This window comes from Branchiostoma lanceolatum, chromosome 2, assembly GCF_035083965.1.
Source record: "Branchiostoma lanceolatum isolate klBraLanc5 chromosome 2, klBraLanc5.hap2, whole genome shotgun sequence".
NCBI lineage: Eukaryota > Metazoa > Chordata > Leptocardii > Amphioxiformes > Branchiostomatidae > Branchiostoma > Branchiostoma lanceolatum.
In genome coordinates, this window is record NC_089723.1 from 30,721,630 (window position 1) to 30,735,545 (window position 13,916).

Sequence of the window (13,916 nt, forward strand, 5' to 3'; positions counted from 1 at the left end):
CTGCTTGATACACTACTTAATTCCTCTGCATTTATGTAAATAGTCAACAGATGTCGCTGCTGATAGAGGAGCTCGTTTTGTTGATGACATTAGACCGTACTGAATATGATGTACACCAATAACGTATAATCGTCGTATATGGTAAAAAAAAACGCTTTTATGACAAAAATAACTATTTCAAAAATCATGAAAAATATTGCAATAAGGATAAAGGCAACAAATAGTGTTTTTATGCCTACTTAATGAGTATTTTTCTGTTTAAATTGCGTTTGGATGAACACAAGCCAACACAGGTCACTCGGGGTCACGTTGTTGACATGGAGGGAGGGTGAGTAAGGGGACGTGTTTTTGAGTCATCAGCCACAGTTTTCATCTCTGTCTGTCCCAAACAGCTTCAGATTCACGAGCTAAAAGAACAACAGATACTAACTGACGAACCATGACCGCACATCGGACCGACTGTAAGGCCAGGCACTAGGAACGGGGAAAAACTTTGCCCTTGTTTCATCAGAACTATACTATAACGTTAGCATCCGGCTTTTGTGTTGACCAAGGGACAAAAAATAAAACAGAAGAAAGCTTTGCATCGAAGAGGATCATGTCAGCTTCAATAGGGTTGTCGAAACCCGTGTTGCTTATATTCTTCACGTATTCAAGGTGAGTTCTTTGTGCGTGTGTGTGTTTGTGTAGATGTATGTGTGTGTAGATGTGTGTGTGTGTGTAGATGTGTGTGTGTGTAGATGTATGTGTGTAGATGTGTGTGTGTGTGTAGATGTGTGTGTGTGTAGATGTATGTGTGTGTGTGTGTTTGTATGAATATTCCTGTGCTTGAGTGTGTGTGATTGAGTGTATGTCACTATTAGGCGTGTGCATGTGCATGCCTTTGTTACTTTGAATGTATATAAATGTACATGTTTATTTGTGTGTGTCTGTGTTAAAAAGAATTCAAATTATATTGTGTATGTGTCTGTGTAATATTTGTGTGTATGTGTTTTTGAACAGGTTTGTGTGTGATTCTGTATGTGTTTCTGTGTCTGTGTATATATGTGCATGTGTGTGCCTGTTTTGTGTCGGTAATAAAAGATAAATTTCACAAATGCTAACAAATCAACCTCCTCTAACATCTCAGTTTGTGTACCTCCGCAGTCTCCATTGTTTATCAGTGTCAGCAGCTGAGCAAACCAAGGTCAAGAGCACAGCCCGGGCCGTCACAAGTAAGTCATAAAAAAAGTTTTTCCCTGGAAATCTGGAGTTCCAAAACAAAAGAAAACAGCCACTGATGATTAAACGTCAAGTCTCATGATTCTGTATCGCAAACTCCACTGTCCAGGGCTGTCTCTTCCCACAGGTGCTGGATGTTGGGCCGGCCACTTAAATATGATTCAATCAGGCTACCTTGAGACCGTCGTATCAAATAAAAACAAAGGAGTGAATTAAAAAGATCTACGAATCTCTGCGATATGCATACTTCAGATGTCCAGATATCTTTAAGACATTCTTAGGAAGACACCATCTTTTTTGATATGGTGGTCTTAGGGTGCCTGGCGAAATTGCAAGAGTTGACATAACTTGATTCACTCCACTTCAAGAATCAATCAATGAATTAATAAATCAATCTGTTGAGATGGGGACTGGTGAACTTAGCTTAGTGTCAATGTTAGCCTGGAGTCCAGCCTTCTTAGCTTTAGTCCGCTTTTTAGACGACTAAAGCAAAGAAGGCTGGACTCCAGGCTATGTCAATGTGGCTTCTTTATAATCCAGACCAAACAATAGTCTGTCCTCCATGACTGTGAACTGGGTCCAAATGTCACCAACGAAGACCTACACAAAGCAAACCAGGAAGCCCTGACCTGGCTGTAGCAAACTCATGACCGACCGAGGTTATTATATTCAAATATTACTATAGAAGTATCTCTAGTTTGTTTGACTCATCCCTTTGTTTCTACCAGGCTCTGAGGAATGCTGGCTGCAGGAGAAATATGAAGTGGTGGAGAAATGCAGACCGTGCAGACAGTTTGAAATGGTATGTTCTTACACAGATGTGATGAACAGTTACAAGGTAGCTACTCTGTGATTGATACCAGTTCGAATTCATAGCCAATTTAAACTCAGAGAGCTACAGCAGCTTGCATGAAAAAAGACACAGTGGAAAGAAATGAAGAAAGACTGAATGCAGCCAGAGGTTGTTTCCACAACTACCTGAGATGCAGAACACAGTGGATCATCATCATTGCCCATTTTAGCCTGGTATCCTAACCTATAGTATTATAGCTGCCGAGTCTCTATGTCCTCTTATATGCAAATAGCTTTAAGGTATGATGACAAATCATGACTCAGCAGCCACATGTATAATAGGTTTGGATACCAGGCTAGGCCCACTTAGGCCATGTTCATTTTACTATATGGATGCCATCCTCTGGGATCCCTAAAACTGATGCGAGCGTGCAAATAAAAAAAAATTTGGCAACAAAAAAGTTGCCTTCATTATAAAATCTATGTGGTCAGGAGGGTTGCACAAATGACTTAAGGGAGCACACCCCAGTTTATTTTGGGTTTCAATTGGAGGCTGCGCACCCTTATGTCTAGGTGCTGGGAATTATTCCGAAATAAATCAAAGTAGGGGGGGAGGAGGTCTCAAGTTATAGCTCGTTAACTAGAGAAGCTGTTGAAATATATGATATTTTGAATGGCAAAGCTTGATTATGGGCCTCCTAGCAGCTTTCTATAGTACTGTAGCAGAACATCCATTTTTGATATCTCATTTGTTTTGCTACAGACCAGTAACTCTATTCCTGTGTGCGCCGTGACGGGATATGTGGAGAAAGTATCTTGCAAGAATTCAGGAGAGGTTCACAGAAGGTAGGTGTAGGTTTATTTGGTTGTTTGCTTAAAATTTTCACCCTCCTCTAGCAGCACTGAGACGCACTCGGCAAATGCTCGGCAAACTCTCCCGGACTCAGCCCAGCTCTTGTCCCCTCTCATCTCTCATTTGAGGTATTGGGGGCGTCACTGACAGTTGCTCATAAATAATTAATGAGATACCCTTATTTGGTACAAACAGCTGTTAGTTGCTTGTGAGCTAATGAGCTAGCTTTATTTGGCACAAACAGCCGTTATTTTGTTCTGAAAAATAGCAATATAAGACGTAACCTGATTGGCTGATAGCTTCCCAGCGATCTTTGAGGATTTCCAAAAGACGTGCTTGTGGCACTCCTCTGATTGGCTGAAAGCTGTTTGCTGGTGACGCCGCCATTACCTCAAATAAGAGCAGGGCTGAGTCCAGGGGAGAGTTTGCGGAGCATTTGCTGAACGGGTCTCAGCACCGCTAGAGGAGGGTGAAAATTCGTTGGAGGTTACGAAAAAAGCTAATAGGGGCAATGGGTTGTCAATCTTGGGCACAGTATTGGAAGGTGGAGCCCATCCTTTTCCTTCCAGTTTCTACGAACTTTTACCTCCCCAACCGAAGTCAGGTACTACTTATTTACTCCTGGGTGAGGAAAGTCGTTTAAAGTGCCTTTCCCAAGGACACAACTTTTAGCCTGAAATCAAACCAGGGCTGTCTCTAGCTTTGAATTTTTTCCTGTCCCACTCATCGTTTGGGGTCCATGTTGTTGGATTTAGCTGTAATATTTTAAGCTTACATTTTCATTACATTTTCATCACACACCATTTACATATAGCCACCCAATCGTCGCCATGGCAATACGTTTTATTGCCTTTCTTGTTTCAGTTGTCACAACATGCGAGCTGAGGAAAGCGCCTTCTGGACGTTTGAGGGGGTCTGGTTCGGCGTCTTCGTGGCAGGATACATCGCCGTTTTTCTTCGACAAAGAATTCTGGACGGTGCTGCGACAGCCAGAGTGCACAAACAGATTGCAAACAGTGTATGACACTACGAGACCTAGGATCAATCATAACTTGTTCTGCTATATAATTATTTGTCCAAATAGCTTCTTGCATATATGAAGCAGAAGTGAAGCTTTGGTCATTAAAGATTTCTATATTTGTTTATCACAATTTTTTTTTCTGCTGATTGAAGATGTAACCAGTACATCTATGGCTTAGGAAATAGTTCATGGTAGGGGGAGGGTTTATGAAAAGGCCAAAATACATCTAGATCTATCTGTGACAGACAACAACCTTGTTGTGTTACAGAGGACACTCAAAAGGATCTTTTGGGATTTTATCCTTTTAAATTCACATTTACATGATCTACACTGAAAAGTCACATAGATTTTGTGTACCTCAACTTGTGACAACTTGTAAGTATTGTTATATGATACAATGAACATTATGTATATTGGTATGATAGCAATGCCTTTTGGTTGCCAAGGTATTTGACTTCAGTGAAACCAAGGTGTTTAGGCCTTGGAAAAAAAGTTGTGTTCCCGACTACAGTCCTGAAAGAGTTAGGGTTGTTAGATAAGGATTCTCTGGAATGTATCAGGACAGTGGTAGTTCTATCATGTATTGTAATTATACAGATAAGCATAGTGCAAGCTTACATGGAGATTAAACTTTCTTATGGTTACAGAGTCAGAAGATATCAATTGTTTGGGAACAGATCTCATAGCTTTGAAGACCACCAGAATATTTTGTGCTGTTATGTTCTGTCCACTACATTAGTGTAACTTGGCAGCTAGTTCATGTAGGCATGTTACTACATCATATTGCTGGTCGTAAGACGCACAGAAACAAGTCATATGGTGTCATAGCTTCAAAGTTCATCTGTGTTGGTAGAATTCATTCTATAGCTGGAAGACAATGTTATTTCCAAACCATAAACTTTCTGCAATTTTTCATTAGCTCATTCTTTGTCAAAGACTTGTGCTGATCAGTGAAATATCTGGTTAAATCCCAGTGTTTCTTTGTGTTGGAAAATAGGTAGATCCTGCTACAGAATTAGATCTATATTTTGTTTCGTACATGTATAAAGTTCCAAGATGTACATTTTGGTTTTGAAATCATGTATCAGATTCTTAAAGATTTCAGATTTAAATTTCTTTTTTTGTAATGGCTTTTTTCATATTACATAAACCAAGGATCCTGTTTCTTCTTTTTGCCCAGTTATTGTGTTAGAAATAAAGAAAGTTGACATACTGTATGGATATTTCTTGGGTAGTATAGATATATTTGATAGTAAATGGACCAGACCTGTAGACCTTATCCTATATCTATACCTAATGAAGGGCTGCTTACCTAAACATTGGACCTGCACAGGTAAAAATGTTTAGGTTAAAAAAATTAAACGTCGGGAACAAAGTCCGGACTTTCAAAAAAAGTATCGCTTAGTTATATTCTTTTTGTTCTCAACTATATGGAACGTTTCATCGATCAGATCGTTAAATTTGTGCTGTAAAAAAAAAAGAAGACAAAAACATTGCTGTTTTTGTATTCATTACTGAGCTTTTGTGTTAACTATTATTTATATTTTGCATATACATTTTTCAAATTACATGTAGAATTTATGACAACATACTATTTACATGTAGCCCAAAAAAAGTATTTCTCCAACACAAATTCCATGGGTTCAGGTTCGGACCTGAACCTCTGGACTTGAATCCAGACCTGAACCCGAGTTAAGGTTAACAGCAAAAACCTTATGTGTAGATTCACAGCCCTATTCTATCAATTCCTTATCTACTTGAAAGCAGAATAAATTGGTCAGGGTTAGTTTGTCACTGTTTCTGGGCTACCCCCTCCCAAAAGACGCACTATAGATGTACTTTGTGTTGCAAAAACACTAAATACTGCTTTGAGATTAACCTATCTAGACTTAGATTATTGAACTAGAAATCTAAGCAGAAACAAAGCAGAAATGATTTTTCACATGTTTATTGTGAAGGCCAAACTGAATGGTACATAGAAATACAATCAAATTCAGGAACTACAGCAGTATACACAAGTGTTGTTTACAAGTTTTCTATATAAACTCAAGCAATACTTTACAACATGGCGGTAAATTACAGTAGATTGCACTGATACATACATACGAGCTGACCTAAACGCTGAGGCTTTTGGGTTGCTATGTACAAAATCTGTGCCGTGCTAACAAAAGAATACAATCTCTGCCTACAAAAAAGTTACTTCAAATTACTTTACACGTTTACAGCACATTTTTCTTTTATCTTTACAATGATTCCACGACAGTACTAATATTTAACATCTAACATTTTCAAGCGTCTACAATAAAAACGGAAAAAAAGGTAATAAAAGCCTATTCCATGCTGGAATCCTCATTTACATGGCAACAGCCAATATCCTTGATAAATCTCAAAAGTCACAATGCCTTAAAAGGTATGCCTACCGTGGCACCCATGTTAATGAAATCACCAATGCCTCCGAAGCTTTCTGCTACCTTTACAGAACTATGTAAATGCTAGGGATTAAAATCTGTACATTTGTTTTGTTTTGTCAAAAGCTGATGGTGGTTACGATGCTTTCTCAGCCAGTTCCTGGATGTAGTCTGACTTCAGCTCTGGGATGGTAGCAATCTTCAGGAACTTGGAGCTTGTGTACTTGTTTCTCACCGCCTAAGTAAAGGAAAAAAACAAATTTTGGTCAGTCAACAAAAATACAAACATGCTGGAACTGAACATTACGAGCGAGACAAAGAAACATCCTGTTTATTGCCAACATGCCTTTGATAATGAAAGATTTATAAAGACTTCAAAAGGTATTATAGATTCAAGTAAAAGATGCCCTTACCTGCAGTTTGCTTGTAGAAGACTTGGCGATGTTCTTGGCCATATGTCTCATGGTGGGCAGTAGGTCCTCCTCACTGTACGTACTGTAGAACTCCAGGGTTGGTGACTACGGAGCGAAATGTACTTGTTACAAACCTTGAATAGTATAGAATAAGAGGATAAAACTAGCTATAAGGAAGCATGCACAAGTTGTAGCCATGTTTTCCCATGGACTAGCTCCATGCTGTAGCACTTGCAGAACAATGTGGCCCAAGGGCTATAGAATCCAAGATGGGCACTGCCCTACACATCAAAAGGTGAGTGAACATATTTCAATCAGGATGTTAAAAAATACCAAAATTCAGTCCAAGTTTCCCATGTCTTAGCACTGTACAATCAACTCTTGGCCCCCCAAAATGTGCATAAGATTTAAAAAAAAAAGGACCATCTTTTTCTATGCTAAAGAAAGGTCTGATTACTAAGTAACACTTTCAAGTGAGCAAAGAAAGAAAGATCAAACATGTAGATTTTTTGTAAGGAAAAGTATGTTCTTTTTCTGGAATGTCTTACCCATTCTGCTTGGTCTAGGGTCTTTGCGGAGAGACACAGGGCGGCAGCGGCGATCTGGGAGGGGTTGTACTGTATCATGTCGTAGTCTACCAGGGACATCTCCATCAGGTACTTGGCCAAAGTGTGCTTCTGTGCATCAACCTGATGTGGAAACAATGGGTCATTAGACCACAGGTTACTTAATGTCCAATAGACTGATCCAATAATCCCACCCACCATTAAAACATCGATGCAAAATAAAAACATGCAAATATTTGACAAACATGCAGCCACTCTTCCCTCAATGGTTGAACTGCTAATTGCCATGCCATCATTGAAACTTCTCATTGGGATGGACAGTCAGGATCTGCCTATTGTCCAGTACCTGATGCAATGTTTAGTATCAAAATTCCTCACCTGTCCAGCCTTGGAGTTTCTCCTGAGGAAATGCAGTGGGAGGGGTTTGCCCAGGTTGAAGTTGAGGTTCTTGAGGATGAGGATCTCCATGCTGCGGATCTGAGACTTGGTGTAGGCGTTGTCGGTGATGTAGACAAAGTCCGCCACCTCGGGGGCGTACATCTCCTCGTACTTTGAGGCGATCAGCATGGCCGTCACCCCGACAAGCTGCAGTTTACTTCTGGACACGGACTGGACCTATGATGGACAGAAATGACAAAAACTTCAGTTTCCTGCTTAGAGATACTTGCCAACATTTTACCATATATACTTTCTATATATAGCCATAGAGCCTCTCGGACCCCAATGCCTGCTGGGATAATAGAGCATTGTGTAACGCAGGGACCAAATAAGAGTGCTGAATCTGCCTTGTTTCAGTAATGATATTGGATGCCCCTTGTGTTAACAATAGTGCCATGTTCTCCCAAGCAGGCAATGGGATCTGTATGTGGCCTATATGTCTAATGATACTACACAACAATGACAACAATGTCACAGCAGTAACAAAGCAACTATTCTTAAAAAAATCAATGCAGAGACAATCCTCTAAAAGCACCAAATGTCAGCAATGGAAAGCAGCGGGTAAAACATTTCTTTGCACAATCTCTGCAAACTATAAGCGAGGTTGTGTTAGTTCAGCCGTTTCTTTACCTTTTTGCCATCTTGTCCTTTGGAATGATAGACAGACTAGAAAGAATGAAAGATTTGATGTACTCAGTCTTGTAATAGTACATTTCTCCATGGCCTACACTTTCAGTCCTACTAAAATTGGTTTACATTCCACAATCAATTAAACAGTTTTATAATCAACCAAAACAGTTTACACCCAGCAAGGACATTCTGACTAGATTCAATCTTACTCAAAATTCAACATATAAAATAGTAATAAAGATAAACACTGCATAAAACTGGCCTGTTATACATCCTATACGTCTCAGAGCCAAGCCTGCATAGAATACATTCCCTTGGTTTTGGATCTGCTTTTCCAGGTGGCATCCATTGATAGAGAAATGATTGACACTGAGTATTCTGGAATTGATTGATTTACCTGTAGGAATCTATCGATGATGTCTACTGTGAGGAAGAGGGTCTCCTGCAGGAGGTGGAATCTCAGGTGGACCTGGATCAACCAGTCGATCAGGATCCCCCGCATACGGGCGTTGATCACCTGACCGTCCAGGTAGCTGGGGTTCACCTTTAACTTACGCTGTGGGGGGAGTAAAGCAAGACTTAGGTTAGTGAATACACTACCAAAAATGCTTTTTCTTATTTTTCTTGTTTTCTTTATTTTTCTTATTGAGAGAAAGATTTTCTTCCATAAAGAATTTCAAGAAAATCAAGAAACCTTACGCAAAACCTTTGAATGTTAAATCTTACATTAAGAGTTTTATTCTCGTTTTTCTTAGGTGAAGATGGGATTTCTAGTATGACTTTTTATCAGCAAGAATATTCTAGAAATTCTAGTCAATCTTTCTTCCTTATTCTTCACACAATATTTGCTTCTTGTTTGGTCAAATGGAGTATTTTACAGAATCTACTCTTAAGATTTTTATTCTTGCCATACATGAATTTTTCTTTAGACTTTCATTTCACTAGGAAAACATTCTTGACATTTCTTGTTTTCTTAATTTAGGAAGTCTGAGAAATATGATTATTGCAATTCTTAGTAATATCTAAGAAGATGTAAGGGTTTTCTTGACCAAAAGTTATTTTCTTGACCAAATACAGTTAAGAAAAATGAGAAAATCAAGAAACTGTAAAACAAGTAATTCCCAAGTGTTTTTTCTGTTCGAATTCCTTTTCCACAAAGTTAAAGAAAGATGATTCCTGCTTTTCTGTGTTATCTAAAGATGGAAAGTAAAATGAAAGTTCAAATTTACATGATTTCCTTTATGTTCTTAAAATTGTGAAGTTCAAGAAGATAATCATTGTTTTTCTTGCAAGAAGAAAATAAATTATGCTAATTTGATACTCCCATCATCCTTTGCTGTTTGAAGACAGTTTGAATGTGGACCGTTGAGTTTGGGCTCCGGCTGTATTTGCCTGATGTGCGCTTTAGATGTTACAATAATAGGGAAAGATGTGGCTTTTGAGTTTCGTGAGGACACATTTTGGTATCATGTGGGACTCACTACACAACGTAGATGACTTGTTTTAAGTTCCAAAATGCTTCCTCAGGCCAACGCCATCAACAGATATGCTCCAGGTATGTTATAGCCTGTCTTGCATGAAAATAAGTTATTTCCCAAGTAGATACTCTTAGTTTTGTGTTTGTGGTTGCATGATACAGCCAACCAGTAATTGCAGAACATGAACGTTTAGTGCAGTTATACCTAAAAGGTACTAAAAAAGTTAAAGTATATCATTTTTCAAGCAAATGCACAAGCCCCCCCCCCCCCTCCCCCATGCATGAATACGGGGGAGGGGGGCGATATAAGAAATGACAGTCACTATTAAGTCTTTGTGTGTTTTTCTAGGCTTAGAAACCTTTGTTGTGTTTGTGGTTGCATGTCAACAAGTAATTGCAGAAGATGTACGTTAAGTGCAGTAATACCTACAAGGTACTAAAATGTATATAAAGTATATCATTTTCAAGCAAATGCACAGGCCCCCATCCCCATGCATGTATATGGGGGAGGGGGGCGAGGAAAATGACAGTCACTAAGTCTTTGTGTATTTTTCTAGGCTTAGAAACCTTTGTTGTGTTTGTGGTTGCATGATACAGCCAACCAGTAATTGCAGAACATGTATGTTAAGTGCAGTAATACCTACAAGGTACTAAAAAAGTATAAGTATAACATTTTCAAGCAAATGCACAAGCCCCCATCCCCATGCATGTATAAGGGGGAGGGGGGCGATGTAGGAAAATGACAGTCATCGTCATCTGTTTTTGTGTGTTTTTCTAGACTTGGAAACCTGTTGGACCAAAGAAGATGCCCCCGTCTCAAGTTTGGAAAATCTTTCAACAATTACAAGTCATTGATTATAAGAAGGACAGCTACAACACGGCAGAACTGACATTTTTAGAAGGACAATTAGTTATTTGTATGAGCACAGAGAAAATGTGCTTTTATCACAGCATCAAATGTGAAACATTTATCGAAACAATTGTATTGCAAACTGGTTAATCTTTGCAATCCTTGGTTATTAAGAATGGGCTTTACAAAGAAAAATCCAAAACCGTGTATTAAACAATTAGATCAATAATAATAAATATGATTGGAACATGTTTACATTATATTATCATTGATTTATTAAATGGTATTCTTGATTCAAGACCCCCATCTTAGTTCAAGAAACTGTTTCTAGGTTTAAGGAATGTATTCTTGAGGACAGAAAGGTATTCCTACAACAAGAACCTCACTCTTAGTGCAAGAAACTCATTCTAGGTGTAAGAAATTCATTATTGAGGACAGAAAGGTATTCCTATTACAAGAACCTCACTCTCAGTGGAAGAAACTCATTCTAGGTGTAAGAAATTCATTCTTGAGGTCAGAAAGGTATTCCTATTTCAAGAACCTCGCTCTCAGTGGAAGAAACTCATTCTAGATGTAAGAAATTCATTCTTGAGGACAGAAAGGTATTCCTATTACAAGAACCTCACTCTCAGTGGAAGAAACTCATTCTAGGTGTAAGAAATTCATTCTTGAGGTCAGAAAGGTATTCCTATTTCAAGAACCTCGCTCTCAGTGGAAGAAACTCATTCTAGATGTAAGAAATTCATTCTTGAGGACAGAAAGGTATTCCTATTTCAAGAACCTCACTCTTAGTGCAAGAAACTCATTCTAAGTGTAAGAAATTTATTCTTGAGGACAGAAGAAATAAGGAAAAGTCAGTGAGGACGTAACAAATATAAACTTTTTCTTAGAATATTTTTATCTGAATTTATTATATCTTAGATAAAAATTCTGTGCCATAGAAGAATCATAACAACAAGAAAATTTATTTCGAGGTTTCTAGTCGATATGTGTGAGAAAAAACAACTTGGTCAGAGAAAAATATTCTAAGAAAAAGTTTATATTTGTTACGTCCTCACTGACATTTCCTTATTCGTTCTTATTCTTGCACACAGAATAATTTTCTTTCTGGAAGATAATTTTTCTTCAACAAAGAAAAAACAAGTAAAAACAAGAATGTCTTTTTTTGTAGTGTAGTCAATGGAATGTATTCGATTCCCACTCGGATGCAGGAGATCGCCTGTTTGTACATGTTGCTTTCACCGCAAAGCACTCAGAACTTGACAACTATATAACTTTAACAATATTTCAGCAGTTTTTCTCAGTATTTCACTTAAGTGAGGAAGGGGAATAGCCACTAACATTGTATAGCGATACCTGGAAACGTTTGACGTTTGCTGGTGCCAGGTCGCCTAGTGGAAATGAATACCAGCTAAAAGTAATAGTTGTTCGGGGACAGACGTTCAAACTCCATTTACTGGCGAGTGTAATGATATGTTGTGAGCAAAATGACCTCTATGATGAAAGTTTGTGTGCTTAAAATTTGTCTATTGTGTAGCCAAGGGGCCATAGAAACATGTTTACCTCAACATGTCTGAGGTATTCGTAGATGTCGTTGACGAACTCCGTGCAGAGCTGGGGGTTCTCCTTGTCCTCGCTGTCGATGTCCTCCACTTTCGCCATCAGGGAATCCGAGAACGCCTTCTTCATCTCCGTCATGTCCAAGGGGTCCACTTCCATGGGCGCAGGAGAAAGGGTTTTCTGGAGAGAAAAAAGAAAAATATGTGACAAATTAGTGTTAAACATAGAGCTGTAGCATGGTAAATGGTTGCCAAATGCACTGTAAATAGTGAGATCATTCTTTTGCCTTTGTAGAATTCATCAAATGATAGGAATTCTCGACTGTCTTGTATTGTGTTACTTTATGATTTTATATAGTTGTTTCAAGCTGATTCTTAGCTTGATATGGAATTTAAAGGCACTGCAAATATTTGTGAATTTTTACGGTAATTCTACCGGGAGAGTTTTTACGAATCGTCCACATGTACCTCCTCCTTGGTCGGTTGTTTCTTCGCGGCGACATTCTCCTTGGGTACGTCTGTCAGCACAGTGGTTCCACGGGACTTGGGCAGGGTCTTCTTTTTCATCACATCCTTTGCAGCAACCTGAATGTAACAAGTTTAGTCATTATACTGTTAAAAAAAGATTATGCTGGGATTTCATTTCAAGGCAGAGAGAAAATAGTGTTTGCTATGGTTTATTCCGTGGTTGAAACAAGGGAGTACTTAGTAGGTGGACAAGCATTAGAGCCGTAGAGAGGTTACCACACAAAAAAAACGCTAACATTAAACCACAAATAATTTTCATAAACAAAGGCATTGCTCTGCCATATTCTTAGTCTTACAAAGTGATTCTGCAAAAGTGTTTAAATAATGCATGGAAAACTATTTTAAAGATATTTTGCAAACAAAAAAGGGAGTGCAGTTAAATAAGAGAATAAGATTGTACATATAGAAAAACTGGAGAATGTAGGAATAAATGTATGGATCTGAAAACTCACCTTTCCGATATTGGCTTCCTTGTTGCCAATGCTAGCAAGCGCAGCGCGTGGTCTGCCTGTCGCCATCTTGTTCTTACCCATGAGGGCTTTGCCGGCCAGAATATTCTCATTCTGGCTCTAGAAATAAAGAAAAAGATACGGGAAATATTAGAAACTACCCACACAACAAACTGTGGAATGAATAAACTAATGCATTTTAAACAGGCGGTACAATTTGCATGCTATATTTTTGTTCGACCAGTCGCTTGGGTGGTACTAGCATTTAAAAATTTAAAATGTCCCATGTAACGCCGTTGTGAAGAAGATACTTTTGACCATTTAAAACGTGGTTTGCAATTAAAAAGCTCTTTCACGAATTAAAATTGTACAATGAAGATGAAATAAAAGTATGGAAAATTGTAAGACAATGCGTTTTTTTTAGCAAACCACGCCGAATCGTTAGATTTTTATCAAGACAAAGACTGGAAGAGCTCACCGTAGCAGTAGAAGCGGAGCGGGTCCTCAGAGCCATTTTCTCGACAAAATAAGTACTCAAATTGGAACTGAGAAGCGATGGAGGGCTTCAGTATCCTCTGGGGTACAGTTCTTCGAGAAAAACGAACGAGTTGCACGTCAAAATTCGCAGAGAAGACGATTAAACAATCTCGAAAGGCAGCCAAACTTGCAACTGTGTGCTTGTCTGTGAGCAGCGCTTTTCAAATGCGTCTT

The 13,916-nt window shown here is 38.7% G+C and overlaps 2 protein-coding genes and 1 long non-coding RNA gene across 4 annotated transcripts; 2 read left to right on the plus strand and 1 right to left on the minus strand.

Annotated features, from left to right (window-relative positions):
* The first annotated feature begins 280 nt into the window (after nucleotides 1-280).
* Nucleotides 281-4,023, plus strand: LOC136428556 (protein JTB-like). Its single transcript, XM_066418162.1, has 5 exons — nucleotides 281-657; nucleotides 1,147-1,214; nucleotides 1,950-2,023; nucleotides 2,777-2,859; nucleotides 3,731-4,023. Exons 1-5 carry the CDS (start codon nucleotides 599-601, stop codon nucleotides 3,888-3,890), a joined length of 444 nt encoding a protein of 147 aa, XP_066274259.1. The 5' UTR covers nucleotides 281-598; the 3' UTR covers nucleotides 3,891-4,023.
* Nucleotides 4,024-5,819: 1,796 nt separating this feature from the next.
* On the minus strand, nucleotides 5,820-13,908 carry LOC136428555 (G2/mitotic-specific cyclin-B-like). Of its 2 annotated transcripts, XM_066418159.1 has the most exons (10): nucleotides 13,684-13,908; nucleotides 13,209-13,325; nucleotides 12,697-12,813; nucleotides 12,233-12,409; nucleotides 8,740-8,898; nucleotides 8,343-8,378; nucleotides 7,653-7,889; nucleotides 7,257-7,397; nucleotides 6,709-6,813; nucleotides 5,820-6,533 (listed from the first exon to the last, which is right to left on the minus strand). In XM_066418159.1, the coding sequence occupies exons 1-10, from the start codon at nucleotides 13,717-13,719 to the stop codon at nucleotides 6,432-6,434; spliced, it is 1,227 nt and encodes a 408-aa protein (XP_066274256.1). In that variant the 5' UTR covers nucleotides 13,720-13,908; the 3' UTR covers nucleotides 5,820-6,431. The 2 variants fall into 2 exon arrangements, with proteins under 2 accessions (XP_066274256.1, XP_066274258.1); XM_066418161.1 differs by lacking the exon at nucleotides 8,343-8,378 and having other exon boundaries at nucleotides 13,684-13,907.
* On the plus strand, nucleotides 8,932-10,962 carry LOC136428557 (uncharacterized). The gene is made up of 2 exons (XR_010754630.1): nucleotides 8,932-9,897; nucleotides 10,598-10,962. It is a non-coding gene; the product is annotated as an uncharacterized lncRNA (long non-coding RNA).
* Nucleotides 13,909-13,916: the final 8 nt, after the last annotated feature.